Source organism: Natator depressus, chromosome 3 (assembly GCF_965152275.1).
Source record: "Natator depressus isolate rNatDep1 chromosome 3, rNatDep2.hap1, whole genome shotgun sequence".
Classification (NCBI taxonomy): Eukaryota; Metazoa; Chordata; order Testudines; family Cheloniidae; genus Natator; species Natator depressus.
The window spans coordinates 206446031-206472270 of NC_134236.1; the positions used below are offsets into that span (position 1 = coordinate 206446031).

The window sequence follows — 26240 nt, forward strand, 5'->3', positions numbered from 1 at the left end:
ACACAGACAGATGTCAGTCTCATCAAGTGGTTGGCCGGAAAAGACCATGTGGGGCGAGGGGACACTTCTCCACCTCATGGGGTCCTTGAAGTGCTGTGATCTGAGGGGGAGGGGGTCAGAAAAATTGAGAGCTTGTATCTGAAAATGGTGGCTGTCAGTGAAACAGAACAGGAGTTGTCAGATCGGATCAGACCTGAGCTCCATGAAGTCACTCTTTTGTCTCGGGCAGTGGCCACCCTCAGCAATCAACCCAAACTGCCCCACAATAACAAGTCAGCCAACCAGCTCAAACCCCCTATCCAAGCACAGCTTTGACCCCAAAAAAGGGGGAGGGCCAGAGTCTCCATGGAGGCCCCTGGGGACTTCGCTGTTGCTATTGGTTTTACATGGAAGATGACCAGATACTATGGAGATGGGCGGCAGTGTGATATCTTAAACCCAACTGGAAGGTGCAAGAAGCCCCACAGGAACAGCTGGATAATCTCACCCCAGGAAGGTCTCATCTTCGTCTCTAATGGTTAGAAATTGAATAGACGATCAATCTCCTTCCCAGAAATACTGGTAACATTCGCTGCGCTAACTCTGGATAGTCTTGTTACCAAGGGAATGTCCAGCCCTGCTCAAATATCAGTACAGCCACCATGGTGCAGAGACCCATGATAAACATGCTCCAGTCTAATAGCTGGCATAAGCGCAGAGTGTTCATACCAAGGGTGACTCCCTGGCAATTTGACGTGGCTCAGCCATATCTGTGCCCTTACGTTAAACAGGATTTTATTCTGTGCTGCTTTGGTTTGATTTTCTAACACACTTCACTGACGCCACCAGCACTGGTACAGGCTATAACAATGAATACCATGAGGGAAGTCTCTGTGTAGATTTCTACGCTGGGTAATTCCCCACCACCTGACACACACACCTAATAGAAACTCCTGAATGCAGAGTCCATAGGGGCTGCTGGAGCCCCCCCTCCAGGCAGGACATGGTTGGAGCCGGGGGAGGGGGGGGGCGTATCAGATAAGGGAGAAGTATCCCCACAACTGCCCCAGTTCTGCCTTCTCTGCAGTAGTGACTGGTGGGACCTAGCTGCTGCCCATAGTCTGCTTAGCCAGACTGGCCCAAAGCAGTGGGGAAGCCACTCACTGAACCACAGCTTGGGCTCTCAGGCTTTCAGGCCCTGAGCCCAGCAGGCTCCACCCCACCTCCAGGGTAGAAGCACTTTGGGCCAAAGCCTGGGACTTTCAGGATGAGTTAGGCTGGGGTTCTGTGGAGAGGCAGCATGGCTGCCAGTGTGCATGGATATAAGAGGCTCTGAAGCCAAAAAGGTGCGACACTGGGCAGCCAGCCAAACAGATTATTGGAGCTCGCCAAGGCCTGGTCCTGGGAGAGCGAGCAACCTATTCAATGGCAAAGCCGGGAGTGCTCAGCCAGAAGCTTAAAGGGATCTAGGTGGAACGTACATCTCTGGAGCTTGCTCTGCACTCATGGCTGAGCCCAAACAATGCATTACTAAGCAAGAGGGCTGGATATGCCACACACATCGAGGAGAGCAAGTTACTTCCCCTCTCCCCGACTCTGAGCAACCACTCTCAGCCCCCTACTCAAAAATATGAAAGGGACAATATGCACAGAGACAAAGCCAGGCAGGGGAAGGAACAACGCTCCTGGCAGGGGTGACAGCCCAGCGTCTTGGTGAACCACATCACACTCAGGTTTCAGAGTAACAGCCGTGTTAGTCTGTATTCGTAAAAAGAAAAAAGAAAAGGAGTACTTGTGGCACCTTAGAGACTAACCAGTTTATTTGAGCATGAGCTTTCGTGAGCTACAGCTCACTTCATCGGATGCATAGCATATCGTGGAAACTGCAGAAGACATTATATACACACAGAGACCATGAAACAAAACTTCCTCCCACCCCACTGTCCTGCTGCTAACAGCTTATCTAAAGTGATCATCAAGGAAGGCCATTTCCAGCACAAATCCAGGTTTTCTCACCCTTCCCCCCCCCCCCCGACACACATACAAACTCACTCTGTGAGTTTGTATGTGTGTCTGTGTGGGGGGGGGGGGAAAAGGGTGAGAAAACCTGGATTTGTGCTGGAAATGGCCTTCCTTGATGATCACTTTAGATAAGCTGTTAGCAGCAGGACAGTGGGGTGGGAGGAAGTTTTGTTTCATGGTCTCTGTGTGTATATAATGTCTTCTGCAGTTTCCACGATATGCTATGCATCCGATGAAGTGAGCTGTAGCTCACGAAAGCTCATGCTCAAATAAACTGGTTAGTCTCTAAGGTGCCACAAGTACTCCTTTTTTTTTTCTTTTTACATCACACTCAGTGTATTGGGAGAACAATGTCCTCTTCAGACACCCGCTGCCGTGCGAACAAACAACTCTAAAGAATACGCCCAGCTCTATTCCCCAGACTAGGCCAGACAAAGACATGAATGGGATTGTTCTACTGGGCGGGGAGGGAGGCCACCAGCTCAGACAGCTCTGGCCTCCCGCCTGCTTGGCCCAAGCGCATCGTGGAAAACCGTTAGCATGGAAAAAACCCACATTTCTCAGACAATAGCAAGATGCCTCCATTCCCTGCTCAAACACAATCCGTCCCCACCCCCACCCAGCCTGAGAAGCAGTCCCAATATATGTCATAGCAAAACAAAAACAACAAAACCCCTTTCCTTGCCTGAGTGGAAGCAGAGTTGGAAAAGGTGTCACTTACTGGCCGGACTTCGCCGTTGGTGTTGGTGTACTGCCGGGCCAGACCAAAGTCTAACATGTAGCATTTCCTGTAGGTTGAAGGCAGGCGACCCATGGCAAAGTTGGACTGGCCAAAAGGAAAAGAATAAAATAATCAGTTTGGACAGCAGCAGCCATTATCACACAAAACTCAGTACTCTCCCGACCACCCCACCGAAAGATGCCTCAGGCAGGAACACAGTGCATGTCAAGGCAGCACCATGAGTTCCCAGTTTATTTGCTAACATGTTTGGTTCCCCCAGGCAGAGAAAGTCAGAGGCTCAAAGTGAGTCCCAAGGAGTAGAGAAGCAACCCTGCAGTGAACGGGGTTCAAGGCTCCCCCACCTAAAATTCAGTTTGAAGACAGGTGGTGTGACACCTCTACCTTGGTGGGTCTTGCGCTTATTGACGGATTTGCTCGCCTTGGAGCTTCACAGTAGCCCTCAGTTTGACCGTTTTTGTGAACCCACAGTCCAGGTCAACTCCTCCTGTGTCTGACCAGGAGTTGGGAGGTTTGGGGGGAATCCGGGCCCACCCTCTACCCTGGGTTCCAGCCCAGGGCCCTGTGAAATGCAGCTGTCTAGAGTGCCTCCTGGAACAGCTGTGCGACAGCTACAACTCCCTGGGCTACTTCCCCACGGCCTCCTCCCAACACCTTCTTTATCCTCACCATAGGACCTTCCTCCTGGTGTCTGATAATGCTTGTACTCCTCAATCCTCCAACAGTCCGCGTTCTCACTCTCAGCTCCTAGTGCCTCTTGCTGCCAGCTCCTCACACGCACACCACAAACTGAATTGAGCTCCTTTTTAAAACCCAGGTGCCCTGATTAGCCTGCCTTAATTGATTTTAGCAGCTTCTTGATTGGCTGCAGGTGTTCTAATCAGCCTGTCTGTCTTAATTGTCTCCAGAAGGTTCCCGATTGCTCTGGAACCTCCCCTGTTACCTTACCCAGGGAAAAGGGACCTACTTAATCTGGGGCTAATATATCTGCCTTCTTTCACTCTCCTGTAGCCATCTGGCCTGACCCTGTCACAGTGGCTACGGATTATCCAGATAACACGCACTCTGGTTTTATTATCTCAGCAAAACTTTGGCAGCTATGGGAAATATATATACTCCACATCCTGAGCTCTGTAGTGAACAAGGAGCATCCCCATTCAGCCTGCGATTACTATGTTATAGTTACTAGAGCACACTATGCTGCACATAACTCTGCCATGCTGGGTCTGATTCTCAGCTGGAGTAAACAGGCACAGCAAGTCAATGGCGGGACACTGACCTACACCAGCTGAGAATTCTGCCCTGTCACACCTCCCAGCTGAGATGGATCGGCTAGGGAGAAAGCAGCCAGGAGCAGAGAGGCCTTGGCAGGAAGTCCCAAGGTCAAGGTGGGGAGAGCTACAGGAAACAGCTTGGCTCCTACAGGAGGTTCTGGAGCAGGCTCTGATTCTCAGGCAAGTGGTCTATAGAGTAGAAACTTGTAGGGAACAGACAGCCCCTGCAGAAGGCCTCAGGTTAGGGGAAGGGAGTGTGGATATGGAATGCGTGTTACCCGCTGAAGTCCTAAGAAGAGGGCTGACCCTGACTCTGGGTGGGGCGTCACTCCTCCCTGGGCGGAGGAGCCAGGCTATTGTCTTTTCGCCTTCTGCTTGCACTCGGCACAGAGAGCTCCCCAGAAGCCAACACAGGGTCCCCTGCACCTCTGGTCTGTTTGCCAGGACATGCAGATACCCCTGCTTGTGAAATAATGGCTCCGGAAAGGGGGTTTACTTTAGCAAAGACAAATGCATGATGTGACCTTTCTGAATCTATGTAACAGCTGCTTAGCAGTGATGGGCTGGATTCCAGAATAATACTTGGAGGCAGCGTTCCCCCAAAATCTGACCTGACTGGGGGGCAGCATGACACCAGAGCCACAGACCCACTGTGAAGTGGCCTCTTCTAGAGAGGGGTGGCTGGGGAGTACGTCACTCTACTCCTCTCTTGCATGTCGACTGGGGCTACACAGTAGTCTCTGCCAAGACTTCCCACTGTCCCAGCCATCGGGGTGACTGTTGACTCAATCTTAAAGTTTACAAACTCTTTGAAAACTACCTACCGGCTTGATATCCCGGTGCAGGAATCCCACAGAGTGAATGGCTTCTATGGATTCTAGAATCTGCTTGCCCAATCGCAGGGTTGTGCTCAGCGTAAAAGTCCCCCGAGGCTGGCTTCTTCTGAGGTCTGCAAGGTTCCGGCCCTGAAACAATTAATACGGCGTGTACCCCAACACCTCCACGCACCATTTGCTACATTTAATCCACACCCAGACAGAGAATGCTTTACAGCACCAAGGCTTAACACACACACACTCCCCTCCCCATCCCCACCCAATCAGAGATGTGCGCACACCTAGGTCTGAGTTGTTTCTTGGATTTCATTTTCCAGTGAATTACTTGCTGATAAAAAGGTGCCAGACTGACAGCTCTGGAAGCTGAAGAACCCCATTTACCTGTCTTCACACCAGGCCTGGGAAGGATAGTAGTAGGGCAGACTTCACACAGACCGAGATACAGTGCTGAATACAGATGGTTCCCATTTCAGTGTCCCAACCTATTCAGCCCTGGGCTGGAAGCTCAGCAGAAAGGCCAGAGAGTCAGCCAGTCACAAGGGTGGTCAATGAGCTAAGCGCCCATTGGCTGTTAACGCCTTTTGGAACCAATTCCATTAGGAGCCCCCCACAAGACACCCACTCCTCTGGGTGTGAGCTTCATGTAAGTATTTTCATGCAAGTCCAAGCACAGCAATGCTCTTGTATTAAGAAGCAGGCCAGATACAGAGTTGCTAGAGTGCAATTTTTCCTGGCGAGATTATTTTTTTCCTCATGAGTAAGTGGTAATTTAACCTTTTCCTCAGTTCATTTCAGAGTCTAAGTAAAGGCTATCAGTTCAGCAGAATACTGAACTATGACCACTACATTAAATTCATGTAAGCACACATGTGAGAACCAGGTCACAGGCCTCAATGAGCCCCCAGAAATGATGAGCTTTCTTCTTGTGTGCCAGAAACCAAACGCACAGGCTTTCCCACTCCGCCCCTTCTCCCTCTGCCCTGCCTTCATTCATGCATTCCCTCGCCTTTCCTCTTATAGACTCACCTCCCGCTTCACTCCGCACCCAGCAACAGTTGCCTTCATTCCACCAAAGTCATGTCCCCCCCATCTGTGTCCACTCCACTGCCGTCCCATCTCCCCATCCACATCCCTCATTTCCCCACTCCACCACAGTTGCGTCCCCTGAACTGCTTCCCCCACCTTCACTCCATGACCATGTCCAAACTAGGAGAAACAGCTGTTTTCAGATGGAATCACTAATGCACTGTAAAATCCCAGCACAGACATGGCAAGCTGCAGATCTGCCTCCATACCACTCTTTGCAGCAAACCTATGGCCCCTGCCCATGTCCAGACTAGCTGACCAGAATGGTCCCTTCTGGCCAGAAATTCCACCCCGCAGTCTAGTCACCCCTCAGCATGCCTGTCCACACAGGGAACATTCCCCCACATGGAGGACTAACTGGTGTTAACCCTGCTGGTGCTGCCGTGTGGAGCAGGCACTGCAGCCCGGCTTGTTGGCATTGCCCCAAGCCCCAGTTTCAGGAATGTGCTGCCAGGCTGCATGATTGGTGTTTGGTTTTGCCTCTTTCTGTTCTGTGACCTGGTCCTTTGCACATGGAACCTAAACTCACCAGTACCCTTTCCCTGCCATAATGCAATGCAAGCGCCCACCCACCAGCTTCGCCTGTTACCTGCGTTCTGGATTGTTTTCCCTTAGAGATTAGGTGTACGATTCCTGGCTATATCTCAGCATTTGTCACCCACATTTCTAACCTTTGCCCTTTTTTTTTTTTTTTTTTTTTAAAAACCAACAGCAAATCTCGCCCCGAGTGGTTAAAAATCACGAGTCAGACCCCAGGGGATAAAAAAATATATATATATAAAAACCATAAGATGGGCTTAAAAGTCATGAGGTTTTCAAACAAGAAGGAAGCACGCCATGCTCTCAGTGCTGTCGGGAGGCCACCATTCCCAGTTTGTGCGTGATCATTTCAGGTTCACAATTCACCCTCACCGCACACTCAAATGACTGCCCTTCTCCTCTCATATCCCCTGGGTTAAGGGAGCTGCCATCCTATCCCCCACCCAGCCACCTTCCCTGCTCCATCCAGTGTCCTGCCTCACTCATATCCTCCCCCACAACATCCTATTCCCCCCCCCACCCTCTTTATTTACCTGCCCCTATAGCTTCTACCCCTTACATTCTCCTGCTCTGCCCCACACTCCTCTGCACCTTTATCATTCCCCCACTTACACCTAATCTTCCTCTTTATGGCCCCACTCTCCCTCTAACCTCCACACAGCCTTCTGTCTCTTCCCAAGATCCCTTCCACCCCCGAAGTCTCCCTCCTGCATGCCATATTCTCCTGCCTCTTCACCATTTCCTAACCACAGAATTCAGGAGCTGGCCATCTTCCCAAAGGGAAGGCTGGCTTCAATCCCACTGAATCTATGGGAAATAGTGGCCATCTTTACTAGGGGCTGCATCACTTCCACCTGCAAACTGCACAGGGCTGTGGCAGCTATTTTGACTCAGAGCATGCCCTAACTTCAGTCCCACGGGCCGTAATGAGACCAGTGTCCATTTTTAACAGGGGCAGCGATTCACAAGAAGTCAGCGGGAAAAATCAGGGGCAGCTTTAAAAGGAGAGCAGCTACCGTGTGACTTGATCAAATCCTAAGAGCTGGCAACTCTGTCGGCTGATTGCATCTCCTCACTGCGGTAGTCCTGGCAGTCCATGAGTGCCCCATAGCAAACACACAGCTTCTTTCCTTCTCAGGGCTCCCACAGCAAAAATTCAAATAGCAATGAGTGCACCGCAAGGCAGGGGCTCTACAGGAGCACAGCTCCCCAGCCAAAACCTCCTCCAGGCTCTAGGAGCCAGGAAGGGGTGCGGATCTGAACTGCAGCCACGCTCCTTTGGGACACCTGCTCTCTTTTACTTTTCCATTTGAGCCCTAATGGCTGATGTTGTCTCATCCCTTTTTCTCTTTACGCTACCCGAGTCAGCGCCGACATAGATAGAGTTCTCTGCAAGTGCTAGACCAGGAGTGGATTGGAAGTAGACGCTGTTCTTGAAAAAGACCGAAGGAGACTAAAGATTGCAAGGTAAACTGCCTAATAAAGTAAACCCTGTTTTTAGGAGTTGAAATATACTAGGTGCAACTGACTACTTGTTGCTGTTTTGATTTGGGGCAGATACAATTGCTCTCTGGAAAGTTACATCCTCTCACTTGCTGGCTAAGGTAGAGTTTAGGGGCATACATATCACCTTCAACATGTATTTTTTCTCTGGGAATGCTACCTTAAGTATGAAATTTCCCTCTCAGAACCTTTTGTAACTGCTTCCTCTCCTGTTACATACTGTCATTATGTGAGCTTTTTTACAGATATAAAACCACAAGTCATTCAGGGGCCCTGTTCTAATCCTCATGAATAGCTTTAAAGACAATTTAATGAAAGCTAAGGATGGACTATGTATCCAAATCACAGGGTTCTGTTTATCCTTGTCTTCTGAACTCTGCCTATGCCTTTTTTGACTGTCAAACAGAAAGTGGATTTTGAGATGTGTAATCCTTTTGATGAAGCACTCTCCTGGTAATCTTCAGCATCAGGGAAGGCTATCAACTAATCAAAAGCACCTAGGAAAAGAATTCCTTTGGCAGAAGGCCAAACTGTGTTATTGAAAACGTTCGGAGGACCTACGATAAACACAGGAATTATTTGCAGTGTGCTGATAACACTGTATTATAGAACCCTGTTATCTCTACCCCTCAGAAACATATGAAATGTCACGGACATAGAAAGGATGAGTCAAGCCAAGTTCACAAAGGAATGGGGCTAGAAAGGATTGCAGGTGCTTCCTGGGGACTTGTGCCTACAGGCTCCCTACAGATCACACCCAAACCCAATGAAACACCCTGGATCTCCATCCATGCCCCTCCCAGAACCAAGTCACTAAGGAAGCATTAAGGGTTTGGCTGCACCTGGCTTTCTAGCCTTTTCTTTTTCTCTGTCTGTGTGAGTTAAGAACAGGGAGCACAGCTTTTTATCCACTCCGAATGTTCTGGCTTTGTGGAGTGCAGCCAGAGCTGTCCTGTTGCCAGGATGTTGTTTCTGGGGCCTTTCGTGACCTCATTTTATGCTACTGGAATCATGGGGGATCTTTTTAAGAAAAAGCCAAAAAAAACTGCACACATAGAATGCTGCCTTGTTGATCCACAATCCTCCCATGGCAGGTGAGGGAGACAAAGGCATGGTCTCAGGTCAATAAAGCTACCCAGGGGCATGGAAAGCCATGGTGGTCCAGGATGGCCTCAAAGGAAGCTAGAAAACAGGAGCAGCTCTGCAAAAGTCTGGGAGGCAGCAGTGAAACTGAAGTGCCCTGATTATATCAGCAACACCGAACTGGTCGAGAAGCAGCTGCAAGGAGCATTGCTCCAAAGTAGCAACAGTCAGAAGGAGAGCCTGAGTATTGCTGGACTAACGAGAAAGTCCCCTGCAGTGCCAGGGAATTGGGGGTCCTGCAGAGCATCCCAGGAAAGGCAGTGAGACAGCAGCTCTGGAGCAGCCCCATGAGAGTTGATTTTGACAAGCAATGGAGAAACTTCTGGGACTAAAAGTTACCCCATGTCCCATTGTCTTTGGGGGCTTGTACAGGTGGAAGTGGGGCAGAATTGGGTCTTGCAATTACATCTTAAGAGAATTCTGTAGAGGCGCTCAGGCCGCAGTTACTCTTGTACAGCTGTGTTGGCTCTGCAGGGCTAGCACGGGTTGGAAGGTTAAAATTGCTACCACTAAAAGCAGCAGGAACGACTTTGGAGGTCCGCAGGAACAGACAAGAGAAGTTAGAAGGTGCTGGGTTTTTTTGGCCCACTCTTCAGAACCTGTTGTCGGCTGTTCCAGGAGGGTCCAATGGGGCCCATGGAGCAGCCAAGGAGGTACATTTTCAGCCTGGCCTCCATGGATTTCACTGTCCTTTTGAAAAGGCCTTGCACCCACTGCATTCTGAGTGATGCAAGATTCCCCTAGACAGAAGAGGTGCCGACTGCATCCGGCACCAAGAGGAAGACACAGGGGACAAGCCCTCAGGTAAGAAGTACACTTTAAAAGAAAGAATGAGAAGTTTATTTTGAAGGGGCACGGTCAAGATAACAAAAAAGTCACAAATTCTCTCTGAATAGCATTTACCTATTATCTTTACCTATGCCACATAAGATCCCTGGTGGAAATGCTACTTTTCTATCTGCCAAAACTTGCTTGCTCTGGGTATTTGACAGTACTTGGTATATGGCACATCTCAGCAGCCTCTTTGCTCCATAAACCAGGGCAGCCACCATCACTTGCTTCTCTGCTTCCCCACCCCCAAGTACCTTGGCACCTCTTCCATGCTGCCCCCTACGCATGGAACACCCTCCCCTAATTAATTCACACAGCCTCTTCCTCTAACCCTTCAGTTCCCTTCTTCACCCACCTCTGCTGCAATGCCCACTGAAAAGCTGTCAAACGTTACCAGCTAGGCAGTGCTCGGTTAGTGATCTACCCGTTTCTCTCATTCACTTTTATTATTTAAAGATAATATAAAGATAATTTAATTTAAATTAAATAATATGAGTGAATGAGAGAAACTGTACCCTTCGCTAGTAGATGAGACTTTGACTTCCTATTACTTGTTACCGTCACCCTCACCTTCCATTCACAGTGTTCTGCACCCATCTGTCACATCATGCCTGGTTCGGTTGTAAACTCTTGAGCAGAGAGGGTCTTTTATTTTATGGCTATACAGAGCCAGGCGCAATGGAGCCCTGAGGACAGTCGGCGCTTCTGGGTGCTACTGTCACACAAACAATACAATAAATAATAATCGACAGGCAAATGTGATAATAAAACCCCCAACACTGGCCAAGAGACACTCTGGGGCAGGCATCAAATATAAATCTGCTTTTAACTCACTGTTTGAAACTGGCTCACTACCAAGATGAAGGTGTTGCTTTAAATCTCCATTCACTAGAGGTTATTCCCCTCCCCCAGGAGGCCTTCCATCAGCTGTCTCTCCCCTTGCAGCAATCCCAGCCAGTGATTTCATCTCTTCACCTGCAAAGGCCTGTTGTGGGGGACAGCTGCTTTTGTTATGGGCCCTACACAGAGCCCCAGTAGCTCTGTAGGCTCTTGGAGGTGCTGACTATACAGAAGGGGAGAGTCTCAAGCTGAGCCACACAGGGATCTGAAAGGCAACAAAAGATCCCCCTCCCTCATCCAGCCAGCCTCCACCCCAACTCTCATCCTCACTCTCCTGCTGACTGGGAACAACGGCAAAGCCCAGGTGTCTCTGAGACAAGGAACAGAAGAACTCACCTGAAGCTGCATGACCACATAATTAAATTTCTCATTCCTTCCACAGCCGATAAATCTGCAAACATGGTCTTTCCCTGCAGGGAAATACAAACACACAGAATATAATATAAGAAACCAGACCCAGCTTCTGCAGAGAAAGAGCTTCACAGCCAACATCTAGTCAGCCTGAAAAGACTGGACCGTTTATCTTACAAGAGGAATAAATGTAAACCCAATAGAGGTTTACATAGTAAGAAGAAGAAATGATATTAGGGAAGGTTGATTCTGCCAGTCAGTCAATGAAACTGAAGAGTCTCAAATTTCCCACCCCATGTACTTAGCCTCTGGAACTCACAGCCACTGGATACCACTGAAGTCAAGAGCTCAGCAGGAGTCATATAGGAACAGACATTGGTCTAACAACGACGATAGCTAGAATTAGAATAGTAAATACTCCAAATTAAATCTTCAAGGCCAAAGCTGCTAGCCACCCACTCAACCCCACGGCCCTGTGTCCCATAACCATAAGGAGGCGCTTACTCAGATACACCCAGGGACATCTGTCATCTTAAGCTCAGTCCAACTAGCAATCTCTGGCTCCTCCCATCAAGAGACTTTTCTCACCTGTAAACAGTCTGTTTCTGGAATCCTTCCCAGTTCCTTCCCTGAGTTACTCCTTTCAGGCTTCTTCAAGCAGGCATGCCCAAAACTCCTTTTTGAAGCTGAGCTGTATTTGTTAGTCCCTCACGCTCTAGACAGGAGTCTCTCCAGCTCTCCCAGCTGGAGCTGGGTTCTGCTGATCACATCCTCTGGTCCTTCTGAAGCAGAAGCCCCAGCTCCTCTTAGGAGCTGAGTTGTGGGTTAGCCAGCTTGCAACCTTCACCAACTTCTTCCTCAGCTGGACTCTTCTCTTTAACTAGCTGGCTGGCTTTCAGGGTGCTTAACAAGTCACCCTTGCCCTGCTGACGCCTCCTGGTGTCTGCTCTGCCATGAGGGAGGAGGCAGCCTTTATGCTGGGCTCCTTCTCCCAGCTGGCCGGGCAAGAGAGGAGTCCTGCCCTGCCCTATCTGCAAGGCTCCTGGCCCCAGGCCCTTAAAGAAACAGTAACAGCATTTCTTCCCAAACACCTCTTACTCCCTGGATGGCTTCCTCTTTCCCAGCCATTCCCAGATCTTTGTATATATAGTCAGACTTTTCAAACTTTTAAAGGGCCAGGCCACCTGATGGGGTGGGCTGACCATTAGGCTCTATTACCCTTAAGGGGAGACTACCCCATCACACCCTCCCAGCTGACTCCTGACTCCTGCGGGACCCACCACATACACCCTTCTAGTTTGACAACGAACCATTGATAACCACCTGTTGAGTACGGTCTTTCAAGTTCAACCAGTTGTGCATCCACCTAATAGTAATTTCGTCTAGACCAGATTTCCCTAGTTTGCTTATGAGAATGTCAAGTGGGGCTGTGTCAAAAGCCTTATTAAAATCAAAATAGTGCTTCCCCCCATCCACTAACCCTGTCAAAGAAGGAAATCCGATTGGTTTGGCATGATTTGTTTTTTTATAAATCCATGCTGGCTATTCCTTATAGCCCTATTATCCTCCAGGTGCTTACAAACTGATTAATAATGTGTTCCAGTATCATTCCAGGTACTGAAGTTAGGCTGATTGGTCTATAATTTCCTGTGAGAAGGGAGGGTCCCAGAGCTCAGGCCAAGCCCGAAGGTCTACACTGCAGCTAAACAGCCCCTTAGCCAGAGCCCCTCAAGCCCGAGACAGCTGGTATAGGGCAGCTGCGGGTTTTTAATTACAGTGTAGACATACCCTTAGTTTTTTTTCCCATGGGTTCTTATAAGAACATAAGACTGGCCATACTGGGTCAGAACAAAGGTCCATCTAGCCCAGTATCCTGTATTCCAGCAGAGGCCAATGGCAGGTGCTCCAGAGGGAATGAACAGAACAGGGAATCATCGAGTGATCCATCCCCTGTTGTCCAATCCCAGCGTCTGGCAAATAGAGGCTAGGGACACCATCCCTGCCCATCCTGGCTAACAGCCATCGATGGACCTATCCTCCATGAATTTATCTAGTTCTTTTTTGAACCCTGTTATAGTCTTGGCCTTCACAACATCCTCCGGCAAAGAGTTCCACAGACTGACTGTACGTTGTGTGAAGAAACACTTCCTTTTGTTTGTTTTAAACCTGCTGCCTATTAATGTCATTTGGTGACCCCTTGTTCTTGTGTTATGAGAAGGAGTAAATAACACTTCCTCATTTACTTTCTCCACACCAGTCATGATTTTATAGACCTCTATCCTACCCTCCCTTAGCTGTCTCTTTTCCAAGCTGAAAAGTCCCAGTCTTATTAATCTCTCCTCCTACGGCAGCCGTTCCATACCCCTAATAATTTTTGTTGCCCTTTCCTGAACCTTTTCCAATTCCAATAGATCTTTTTTGAGATGGGGCAATCACATTTTGCACACAATGTTCAAGGTGTGGGCGTACCATGGATTTATATAGCGGCAATATGATATTTTCTGTCTTATTATCTTCTCACTTTTCAACTCCAGCAGGCACCAGATAGACAGACTGTTTTCTGTAAAGGAGAAGCCCCTAGGAAAGGCATGGCGCCAGTGCTTGGCCAGACAGCGCGCTGTGTGCTTGGTGGGAGCAAGGGCTACAGCAGGCACGGCTTGGGACGTGGGCAACTACGCTGCCCCTCAGACTATCAGAATTCCAGAGCAGCACGAATACAACCCTGGTGGGCACCAATGTTCCCTCTAATTTTTTAGGTCCATATGTGGAATGAATTTTGTTATGTGCATCAATATGGAGGTGATGTGTGGTGGGGGTAGGGCCAAGGGGTTTGGGGTGCATGAGGAGGTTCAGGGCTGGGGCAGAGGATTGGGGTGGGGGTGAGGGCTCTGGCTGGGGGTGCAGGCTCTGGGGTGGGGCCAGGGATGAGGGGTTTGGGGTGGGGGAGGGGGCTCAGGGCCAGAGGGTGGGGGGGGCTGAGGGCTCTGGCTGGGGGTGCAGGTTCTGGGGTGGGGCCAGGGATGAGGGGTTTGTGGTGCAGGAGGAGGTTCAGTGGTAGTGCAGAGGATTGGGGTGGGGGGGGTGCGGGCTCCTGCTGGGGGTGTGGGCTCTGGGGCGGGGCAAGGTATGAGGGGTTTGGGGTTCAGGGATGGGGCAGAGGGTTGGGGTGTGGGGGGATGAGGCCTCTGGCTGGGGGTGCAGGCTCTGGGGTGGGGCTGGGGTTGAGGGGTTTGGGGTGCAGGCTGCCCCGGGGCTGCGGCAGGGAGAAAGGACTCCCCCCAGCTCTCTCTTGCTGCAGCAGTCCAGGGAGAAGCGCCTCATCCTGGCCGTGGCGGCTCCAAGGCTGGGGGAGGGGCACCTCTCCCCATCTGCACGGCCCTTAATAGCCTGCTGCACGGCCGCACAGCTTAGAGGGAACTTAGTTGGGGACCGCAGGATCTTCTCTCTCCATGGCCAGGAAGATGATGTCCAGCCAGGGAGACTGTCATGCTCTCCTCTGAGGCTGGGGAGAAAGACCCCACCCTGGAGATCAGAGCAGGAGAGGAGCCAAACACATTTTAGAGCAGAAGGGAAGAAGGCTCCAGAAAGTTAGCAGGTGCCTTTGTTTTGTCAGAGAGCGTCTGCCATGGGGCTGCCCCTGAGCCATTTTCCTGGTAGAGAAGGTACCTGCCAACTCCCCCGCAGACCATGGCAGACAGCGGTAAACGGAGCGAGTCAGCGCGGCTCATTCTGAATCCCCTTCCTTCCATCCCTCGCCCACCCGCTTCGACACCAGGGACATACAGCACACGCTTGGTGAGGACACAGATTTATTCGGCCACACGAAAAGCCTCTGCAAGGAGATGAGACCGGAATTACATGGAGCCAAGGCTGCAGCAGTCTCCACTAATGAAAGCAACACAGGTATGCCAGGGAACGGCATTGCGAATAGCTACTGGACAGCTATCTGGGAACAAATGGGCAAAGCGTGGAAAGGCCCTCCTGTGTCAGGACATCCCCACCTCTGCCTCCCCCTGCAGTGAGCAGGGAGCAGGCAATGCACCACCGCTCGGTGCCTGCTGTGATCCGATCATGATGCAATCAGACCACAGCATGGCTATGACAGACAGTCGGCACCTCACACAACTGTTCAATATTCAGCAGATCCCTGCATTGCAGAGTAAAACTGATCAGAGGCCTACGTAATGAGATTGTTAAACTGAGCCAAAGGAATGGACGGGGAAATGCCACAGTGAACTCCAGGAGCTTGTAAATATGGGAGCAGGCGTCCTGCAGAGTGAGGTCGAGGAGGAGCGCACATGGCTCCCAGCTTCACACGGCTGCAGTCTGCGGCAGAACAGCAGCTCTGCGGTAGAACTAGCAGACAGGGAATGCAGCACACGGCATGCACAGACATGTAGGCTCCTGCCCCCGGCTCTCGCTGCACAGCCATCCCACCTCTTCCGACAGAGCAAGCCCGGAGCCCTGAGCAACACCCCCTCAGAATCCCTGAGCCGCAGTCCCAGGGAGGGTCAGATGCTTTCCTTATCACTGCACAAAGGATGACAGAGCAACATTTTACAAAGGGATCTTCTTAGAGTGACTGTCTCCACTGCAGCAGGGCCCCACCCAGCAACGGCTCAGCATACAGCATAGTGCTTGATCCAACAGTTTGCAGCAGCTCCTCCCCGCAGGAGCACAGAGAAGGGCAAAGGGGATAAATCCATTGGGTTTACGCATGGCACATAGCTAAAGTGAAGTGAAGATTGCTGCCACCAGGGTCAGATTAAGCCACAGGTACTCAAGACACGTGGACGAGAGTCCCAGTTCCTCGAGCCATGTGCAAACCCTAAACAGAGCATTAACGTTACAACAACAAACCCCAGACACTTAAAAAAGTCAGGAAACAGAGTTAAGGGTAATGCTTCTCACACAACTCCCCTCAAACAACCTTAACTCTGCCCCTGCAGGAACGCCCCAAGGGACTCAGTATTGTAACCTTCCATAACAAATGCTGCTATTTTATAAGTGTCCCATCTGCTCTGGAAAGTGACACCCAAGTCTCATGACACCGAGCAGCCATGTCTCCCTCTGCCAGCATTCCAAAGCAGGTGCAGAGGCTCAGGAAATGAGGAAAGACAACTTCTCTCGTAATCACAGGGGCCTTCCTGCCAAATGAGAAAAAGAAAACTCTGCTCCTTCCTTTCCTTCATTATACGTGCCCACTGCAAACTCTGGAGGGCAGCATCACTGTGACCATTCCCTGATCCAGGGGCAGGACACTCACCCTGACCCACTCCCCAGAGCCAGGCTCTGTGCACATGGGGGGAAAGGAACTAGCAAGGGGAGCGCAAGAGGTGACTCTGGACTTCTCCATGCCCTTCCCTACGCATGGCTGATTGCCATCTGTGTCTAACACCGACTAATATTCGCCGGGCAGAAGCCTGGTCCTGTAAAGCAATATGCATGCCTGTGCCATACTGAGGTACGATCCAGACTAATGAGTAGCTGTGTCAACCCTGCCCTGTGACCTGGGGTACCCTTTACAATGCCTCGCTGCTCACAAATAGCCTCCAACCTGTAAGTCACTCCCAGCTAGGTCTCTGTGTGCTGCAGCCAGCCAGCCACACCTTGGCTCTTACCAGCCTTAAAAATGACCCCAAACACTCCCAGTCCCAGATTTCCCCCCAGGAGCATTTGTCCTGTTCTGCCCAGCCCTCTCCAGGACAGTATGGACTAAATCTGTTTTTCCTTTAAAGGAATAATATGGTAACAACTTGCTACCCCAAATAGAGTTACCCAGACACTTTAACTTGAACACACTGGATTAGATAAAACAAGGAAACAAATTTATTAGCTACAAAGAGAGAGATATGAAATGAGCAAAAGTAATGAGGCGTAAAAGCCAAAAATAAAGATAAAACGTTTACTGATGCCTAACTTGACAAATTACATTAAATTCTTTAGGCCAGACCCCTCCCTGAGTCCAATAGTTGCTTCCTTTGTCTCTTCAAGTGCTGTGAAAGCAATGGGCAGGGAGAGAGAGAGGGGTGTCTTGGGGTGTTTGTCCCTCCTTTTTATAGTTTCAGTCCTTCTCCTGAAAAACATTTCCTGAGAACCAGGCGCCAAAGAGTCTATGTGGAAGGATGTTCCCTGCTGGGTTCTTGTCACCTGTTGGAACTTTCTTTGTCTTTACTTCCTGCTTGAGGACTCTGTTTACTGCTTAAATGCCAATTAAGCAGAACACACCTTCCTTTGTTTAGGACAGACCTGTATGCCAACCTCTCTTTGGGCAGGGCTGGAACATGAGTTTATAACACCATGCAGGGGAATCTTATAACTTCACATACAACGTTGCTGCAGACACACTCACGCAGGTGTTCTCAAACTGCGGGGTCTGACCCCTCAGGGGGTCGCAAAGTGGTTACTTTGGGGTTGCAAGCTTTCAGCTCCATGTCATGCCCAGAAGTCTACACAGCAATGAAACAGCCCTACAGCCCGAGCCCTACGAGCTCGGGTCAGTTGCCACGGGCCAGCTGTGATGTCTAGTTGCTGTATAGGCATAACCACAGTGGCCACTATCTTGCTCACTGAACATGCACCCCTGGGAGCTTTCTGACACGTAGATGAGCTGATTTTAGGCACTGAGGGTTAATGTGCCCCAGCAGGCTGTGAGAACAGCAGGGAAAGGGGTGAACCTGAAAGGTGGAGGAGGCAGGTGACCCTGATTACACTGTGAGGAATGAGGCCTAATATATGTGACCAAGGTAGAGAGAGAAGACTGGGCTGCTGTCTCCCAAAGCTCCTGAACAGTGGTTTGTTTTCAGTTTGCAAATCATGCCTTTGTAGCAGAAAACATAATCTCTGAGCACACAGAGGATGGGCTAGGCTGGGCTGGGCTGAGTGTGTGGGGGGAGAGCGTGACTGAGGGAATTACTCTTTAGGCTGGTAGGGCTAGGCCAGGCACCTGTGAGGTGGGAGCCCAAGGGCCCAGTCTCCCTGCTCCAGTGTCTCGCTAATTATTTATCCAAAGTGAAACACTTCATGAGGAGCCCCCCATCGGACTATCCCGTAGCCCCGTGGTTAGAGCTGATAGCCCTGAGCACCCATTAAATTAAATTAACACCCCCCTTTTTAATGTATAAGGGGGGTCACCCTCAGAGGCATGAGCTGAAACCCAGGACCTTGAGAGGTGGGAGGGTCCCAGAGCCCAGGCTCCAGCCTGAGCTCAGAAGTCTACACAGCAATGAAAATAGTCCAGCAGCCCAAACCGGCTGGCATGGGCCAGCTGTAGGTTTTTTTTGCTGCATAGACATACCCTATGTGTAGGCTTTTCATGAACAACGAAAGAAAACAGAAGTAAGAAAACAGAGATTAACAGTGCACAAAGCATGAATTCACAAGTGGCCTTGTAACTAATACGTAGCTAGTAGATAAATGATAAACAAGGTCATGTGTGATAAACTCACAGATGCACCTTTGCTTACCAGTACATACTGTAGCATAGGGATAGTTCATGATCTATACAGGGATTGGGTCACAAAATCAATAAGCCAATCATCAAGCGTGCGATACAATGTAGAATGTGATGCGCATGTGTTAGTCTGTTTAGAAGAGACCTATCCTCTGATTTACAGTGATGTACTTCGGTGTTGAGGTGCACCCTAATTCACCATGCCCCACCTGAGCCTGATCACATCCCGTGTAGCTTCATGAAATGCAATAAAGAAACCTCAGTGACGAGTCTCGATTCCAGCCGAGTTTTTGGATTCGAGAGAACTGCAGAAAATGTTCTCCCAGAACTGGACAAGGCACTCTGGATAAGCTGAGTGGAAAAGGTGTGAGGGAATCCCAACATTTTGGTGCCAGAACCCAGGACCCTCTTGTCTAAAGCAGGTAAAATACCTTCAGTGATGAGTATCACTGAGATCTCCGCGTCTGGTAATACACCCCTTAATGTTAGGCAGAAACCCTCACAATAAGGGAAGTGGAACTGAAAGCGTTAAAAGTATGAGGAAGCCAGTACCTCGCTGGAGGGTTGGATTAAATCCAACGGCAGACCCTTTGGACTCCCCAGAAAAGTGACAGAAAACTGGGACTGGGTGGAAAAAAGGAACTCCAGTAAGTGGAGCAACATTTTAAAAAAATAAGAAGGAAAAAACCATGTTCTCTCCTAAGAAAAATTCCGTAACGTAAGAGAAATAGGGGGGGTTATTTGGATATCAATGGAAAAGAATTATTGGCAGGACACAGAAAAGATCTCTTGAATGTCACTGGAGCTTTAAAGAATAAGACCCATGGACGACCCTGGAGGAACAGTAATTGTAGCTAAAGAATATGTGCAAAAACCCCACAAAGATAAGCTCAAAGCCAGCAAGAAAAATCGCTGAGAAACGTGTCACTTTGGGAGATAAGTAAGTGATTTAAGGAAAAGGTATGGGCAGTTATAAAGGAAGGGTTGCACCATTTAACACTGCATAGCTCGGAGGGAACTAAACCGGTGGGGTTGTGGAGGTGTTACAAAGAGGAAGTAGAAGTGTTAAAAGCTTGGTTTAATAATAAAACCCCATTATATCCATACAACTCTGGATAGTCACGACTGGTGGAACCCTCAGTGAAGTGATACAAGGAGGTCAGGTGGTGATTACTGCTAGGTTTTTGTCTCCAGGAGCCTTTAACAGCCACTCTGAAGGAAAATGAACCCTTTTCTCAAAGTAATGGTCTGTAAATAATAAAGTATAAATGACTGCTGCAGGCAGACAGACAAGCTCATCTGACTATGGACGATTTAGTCAAAATCACCAAAAACGAAATAGGGATTTCTATACGGCTTCACTGCTTCTGAGTGTACTAGAGCGGATGTAACCTGGGTATGGTTGTGTAGAAAAATAATTCAGAGCAACACAAGGGGAGGTGATCAGCTCAAAGAACAGATTGTAAGGGAAAAAAGGGGGGAAAACACGTAGTAATACTGCCAGTCAGAAAAAGAAAAATGGAAAGTGTTACAATTAGCTCACTAAAGTCTCAGATAGCTGAGCCAGGGAAGGAAAATAAGGGAATAAAACCCACAAAATAAAACATGGCTAGGGTACAGCAATTATCAGAGCCCCGGCCAAAAGAGTTCGCCTGTGCAAAGTCTTAAATATAAAAATAAAACTGCCGGTTAGAAATGTGAGCAACTTAAATGTGGCATCTGCCATTTACAAAGGGAAGACATCAGGAGTGTAAAACCATTTTAGGAAAGAAGGAGGTTCAGAGGCTCAGCTGGCTAGGCTAAGCCAAGCAAATGTAAAATATTTATTTGGTCTCAAACTGTTTGCAGCACAGCAAGGGACTGCAGATTTTTTTTTAAACTGTTTAAAAAGGAAATGTAAAACGTAAGCATGAAATACATTGGCTTTTAAAAGATTCCACTACAAATCTAGCCAAATCTTTCATTCAGAGTTGCAATGCTGACCCAAACTCTGTTGGGGCAGCAGCCAACATCTCCTGGCAGCCTTAACTTTGTTAACATGTTGGGCACCTCAATGCTTTTACAATGGTTAAACATTTTTAAAAAAATTAGGTTATAAATGTTAACTGGAAATTAGTAAATGAAAATAGGGACTCAAAGGGTGGCCAGAACAAGGATAGACGCTGGATCCCTTTTTCAGTAACAAAGCAACAGCTGAAACAGTTGCAGAAAAAATATTAATAATGTATTATATGTATATATAAGTAAATTGACATCGCTAATATAATGTTATGGCAAGTGAAAAATGGAAATTACTTATGAAAGCAGTGTGCATTCCTATGGAACATGCAGTGTACACAGTGAAAGGGGTAAAAGAAATGTGAATGTGTTACTTCCGATAGGTTGTATTTTCTTTTTCAGATAGCTGTGTGCTTTGACAGGAGAAACCAACCCAGCGCCAAGGAAAATCCGTCAATATAAGCAGTGAAGCCCAATCACCATTGGAAAGTGCCACCCAAATTCTGTTTTCTTTTAATAGGTTACTAATTATGGATGATGGAGCAACTTTGAATAATGCCCTTCCCATTCACAAACATGGCAACATTTCCTGTTGAAAATTCTATTCAAAAGTTTTGTTTAACTGTGGTGTAAAATAAATGCCACTAAGGGAATAAACACAAGAATTATATGGTAGAGTTTTGTAAGTCAGAACAAACAAAAGAAAACAAAAAAGATTAAAGTGTTTTAGACTGCAAACAGGTCCATAGTTTAGGGTTAAAATCTACCGGGGGAAATATTGTACAGAAATGTTCAATTTCACTATGTGTCAGTGTTATTCAATTTTACCAATTAGCAGTTACCTAAAGGATTGTTCTCACTGACGGTTGGGACAATATAATTAAGAACTGTTGAAAGGACTTTCTGAATACAAATGTCTACTTTAGAATGGTGTAAAACTTCCAAGGGGGAGCAGCAACTACAACAAAAGAAACTTAATAAGACTGTCACAAGAACTGGACTGTTTCCAATTGACATGTCACTCTGAAACCAAGCTGACACAAAGATGCTGTGGGAATGTGGCCAAGCATTTTCAACAGAAGATAGCAGCAAACATCTCACATCCATTGAATGAGCAAAACCAAGAATTCATTAAGCTTTGTTATCTGTATATAATATAAATGATATTGTAATTTATTTTAAGGAAGTACAGGATTAAATCACTGTGCTCCAATAATAACGTGCAGCATGGGGGATACATGCTATACAAAGTAAAACCAGCCTGAAGTAATATGGAGCAAGAAAACTTGCCCTCTTTTATTTCCACAGAAAAGTTAAAAATGTAGAACAAGAGAGATGACACCAGTCGGTTCGGGATAAGGAAATTAACAAGGGTCCAATACCATGAAGTTAAAACTTAAGTCATTGCAACCTGTATGGTGCAGAAGGAGTTTGTTTTGCCTCCTCAAATATTGTTGCAAACTAATGACAAGGTCTGGAAAGCGCAAGACTTGTTCTGCTGTTTGAACCTGAGAGACACTAACAGGTATCATGCCTTAGAGACAGAGTCGCCAGCACGTGGGTTCACGCTGCCGGGCACAGTCTACAAATTGCACAGTATGGTTGAGATGCTGGGAAGCTGGTGGAGTAAAAACTACCTATGCTGGGAATGGCAAGTGTTGTATGGTGGCTGATGGGGAACACTTCCGGTATGGACCCAGGGAATGTGCTGAATTTGTTGTGGTGATAGATAAAAACACAATATACACACTGTTAGGGGATAAAGTAACTAAAATATAGGGAAAGTTAAAACTGTAGAAGGATGCTTTAAAAGTAGGGTGGCCATATTTCCCTATGCTGAATACGGGACACCTGGTAAAATTACTCGTATTCAAGCGAGTCCAATCAATCAGAACTATGCAGTACAAACGTTCAAATTAACATCAAGTTGATTGAGCCCCCGTTAAAAAGAAATACTGCATAGTTGGATTGTTTTTATTTGCCCTCTTATCTTTAAGGCTTTAGGGTTCACACAGGGAGAGGTGACATGCACGCCCCACCTCCCCACACACACACAGGGAAGGGGGTGGGATGACCTGGCCTGAGTCTTTGCAGAGCTCATCTCTTCCCCCTCACTCCCCTGTGGCTGGAAGCAGCTTGTCCTTTCCTGCCCACACAGTGTCGAAAGGTAGCTAACACCTCCAGGCTCCTGCTGGCCACTGACATAACCAAGCCACCTCCTGTCCCCCTTGGCTATAGTGTGGGCAAGAAGTGGTTAAGCCCTAAGGATGCATTGTGCACCAGGGCCCAGGGAACCTGACTGCAGGGACTTCAGTGAGCCCAGCTGGAGACGTGGCTCGGCAGGGGAGGCTGCCTAGGGGAGGGAGCAGCCCCATGCTCTGTGGGGGCAGGACCCAAGGGGTGTGGGGTGAAGAGGGTGCTAAACCCCTGTCTGGGGAGCTGCTGTGAAGCTGCAGGTTCGGAGCATGGCCAGGTTGGAAATCGCTTCCCGCCACTCCAGAGATTAGCTGAGGGGTGGAGAGGCTTCCCCGTCCCAGTACCATGCGGGGCTTTGGCACACGCAGGGCTTGGCTCCTCCTGGCCAGTGCCCCGGGCCAGAGGGTCTTGGGCTTTCCCGGGGTGCCTGCCCAGCCAGAGGCAGTGGGGGAAGGAAGGAGCCTGCCAGCCAGGCTGCTGGTTAGCTGAGCGCTCTGACCAGGAGCTGGTTCTCTGCACAGCGCTGGGAGAGGGACACGCCCTGCCGGGGGGGATATGGAGGAGCAGCCGGGTTAGGGGGGGTGAAGGGGCAAAGCAGGGAGAGGACAGTGAGAGGGGGAGCACGTAAATGGCCGCTGTGTGGCACCTACCCACACTCATCAGCCATCACCAGCCGGAAATGGGAAGGGAGGCAGGGCCCTGCTGGCCAAGAGCCAGCATGCAACAGGGGCTGCGCTGATGCACCAGCAGGGGGAGTGGCTGTCCCCACGTGCTGCATCTTCACCCCACCACCAGCCTTACACACCCACCCTCATCATCGACCACTGGCGCCCCGCCACTCACTGCTGGCGGGTGGGCGGCTGGCGAGCAGGGATCCGGTCAGCAGCAGGACCCGCCAGTACTGATGGAGGGGAGACAGAAAATACTGGACAATTGGCCTGTTTCTAAGAAACAGTTGGGACACCTGCAGGAGGGCTTAAATACGGGACTGTCCCTTTTAAAACGGGACATCTGGTCACCCTATTTAAAAGCAGTATTCCTCCCTTAAGCCTGGATCTTAAAATCCCTATTTGTAATAGCTAGGTAGTCAAGGCTACTGAACGTGATATATTCAGTAATGAACTTGTAATTCATCTGGCTTAGGGAACAGAAGAACTAAAACAAGGGGTTAGTAAAACACACTTTGGAACAGTTGGTACCCACCACCCAGCTCATAACCAACCAAAATAATGAGATAGGCACCATCATTGTAGGAGCAGTTAACCCTTTGTTGGCTATGAAGAGTAGGAAGCCTCCACCCTGTATGTAATTGAGATAGTCAGTGTACTTTTAATGGCTGTACAATTAGTAACCAACACTGCTGTACTAAAAAAGAAAAAAAAAGGAGTGGAAATGCAGGCCTTGTGTGAACAATGAAAGAAAACAGAAGGAAGGAAACAGCGCTTAACAATGCACAAAGCATAAATTCACAAGTGGCCTTATAAATAATCTGTAGCTAGTAAATAAAAAGTAAGCAGAAGAGTCATGTGTGACCAGCTTGCAGCTTTGCTAACTAGCACATCTTGTAGCGTACGGACAGCTCATGATCTATACAGGGATTGGTTCATAAAATCAGTAAGCCAATCATAAAGCACGTGATACAATGTAGAATGTAATGCTCGTGTGTTAGTCCATTTTAGACTAGGTATATAATTGGATTTATAATTATGTACTTTGGTTTGTACTTGTGGTTCACCCTAACCCACCCTGCCACACCTGAGCCTGCTCACCTCAGGTATAGCTTCATGAAATGCCCATGAAGAAACCTCAGTGACAAGTCTGGATTTCAGAGAACTGGAAGAAATGTTCTCCCAGAACTGGACACGGTGCTCTGGATAAGCCGAATGGAAGAGATCTCAGACTTTGGAAGCCCAAGGCTATGCAGAGCATTAACAGACCTCTGTGCTGAAAAGTTGAATGTCACAAACACACTCTAAGCTAGGCTGAAGGAGAAGGTTAGAGAGAGTATGAGCAAACTTGGCCTCCAACCCTGGCCATGGCAGGGCAAGTGTAAGATCACACACAGCTGCTGGAGAAAAGAGCAGTTGATTACCAACTCATTTCCATCTTACCTTGCAGCTTCTTCAGGACAGCCACCTCCATCTTGAGGACCTGTTTGGGCTGCTGGGCTGACTCCACTTTCAGGGCCACGTTCTCACGGGTCAGGAGATCCATTGCCTCATAAATCTCACCAAAACCACCACCACCAATCTTCTTCAGCTAAACAGAACACAAAAGCAGGGCTTAGCACAAATAGGCAAGACCACGTCTGTCCATTTACCATCTCACAGCAGGAAGGAGCAGGGCACCAGCCCCTTCACTGTGCAAGGAGGTACTGGGCCCGCTCCCCAGGCTGCCTGCGACGTGACCACGTGTCACAATCAGGACATGGGTGGTCTGAGCTAGTGGTTAAAGCAGGAGTTAGGAGAGTCAGGCCGGGTCGGATACCAGGAGACCAGAGGACAAACCGAGAATTGAGCGCCTGGAGGCAGGCTACCAGGAGATCAGAACCAGGACACAAACTTGAGAGCTGAACCACAGAACTGTGGTTTCCGTTTGCCAGAAGCTGGGAATGGGTCACAGAGGATGGATCATTTGATGATTCCCTGTTCCGTTCATTCCCTCTGGGGCACCTGGCATTGGCCACTCTCGGAAGACAAGATACTGGGCTAGGTGGATCTTTGGTCTGACACAGTGTGGCCGTTCTTATGTTCTTAATGACAACCAGAGTCAGGCTGGGTTGGGATACAAGGGAGTCGAGACACGGGAGCAGGAGCACAAGCAACACAGTTCTCCCAGAGCAAAGCAGATCCCAGCTGTATGGACAACTTCCTGTTCCTGTGCTTATATGGAAGCTGTGGACCAATCAGGACCCCCAGCATTCTGCCAATCTGGTGCCAGGACTGGAGTCCTCTGTCGAGGTTCAGCTGCTGTCTTAGCAGCTGTTAGCAGGTAGCAGATTGGAGCGTATTGCTCCTAAGAGTCCTGTGGATGTGGGTCCAAGACCCATGGTCCCTGATACCACCCGTTCTCTGCCCAGAGAGGTAACAGCCCAGCTTCCCAGCCTCTCTGCGATGTGACCACCCCATCAAAGCACAGGGAAGTATTTGCCCAGCTTCCCAGTCTGTCTGTTATGAGCAAGAGTGGAGAAGGAAAAGGTGGCTTTTAGCCATCTTTGTGTTCCCTCAGTCTTGGGCTGATTTGTGTCAGGCCAGACCCAGCACAAGTAAGAACAGACTTAAGTCTGCTCTAACTTATGCCAGCTGCCCATGGCCCCATCCATTCAACATTTGGGGGTACCCCATTTTCCCTGGACATGGTGAAGAGAAGGCAATTTGCAGGCCATATAC

General features: G+C 48.9%; 1 protein-coding gene across 2 annotated transcripts in view; it reads right to left on the reverse strand.

Annotated features, from left to right (window-relative positions):
* TTBK1 (tau tubulin kinase 1) overlaps positions 1–26240 on the reverse strand; it is a 121039-nt gene that overhangs the window by 72930 nt on the left and 21869 nt on the right. The window contains exons 2-5 of one of the 2 annotated variants that reach the window (XM_074949767.1): positions 24963–25110; positions 11190–11263; positions 4839–4979; positions 2687–2827 (exon numbers count right to left, since the gene is read on the reverse strand). In XM_074949767.1, coding sequence (XP_074805868.1) covers positions 2687–2827; positions 4839–4979; positions 11190–11263; positions 24963–25110 — 504 coding nt within the window. The remainder of the gene's footprint in view (positions 1–2686; positions 2828–4838; positions 4980–11189; positions 11264–24962; positions 25111–26240) is intronic. The other variant, XM_074949768.1, reaches the window with a different exon arrangement.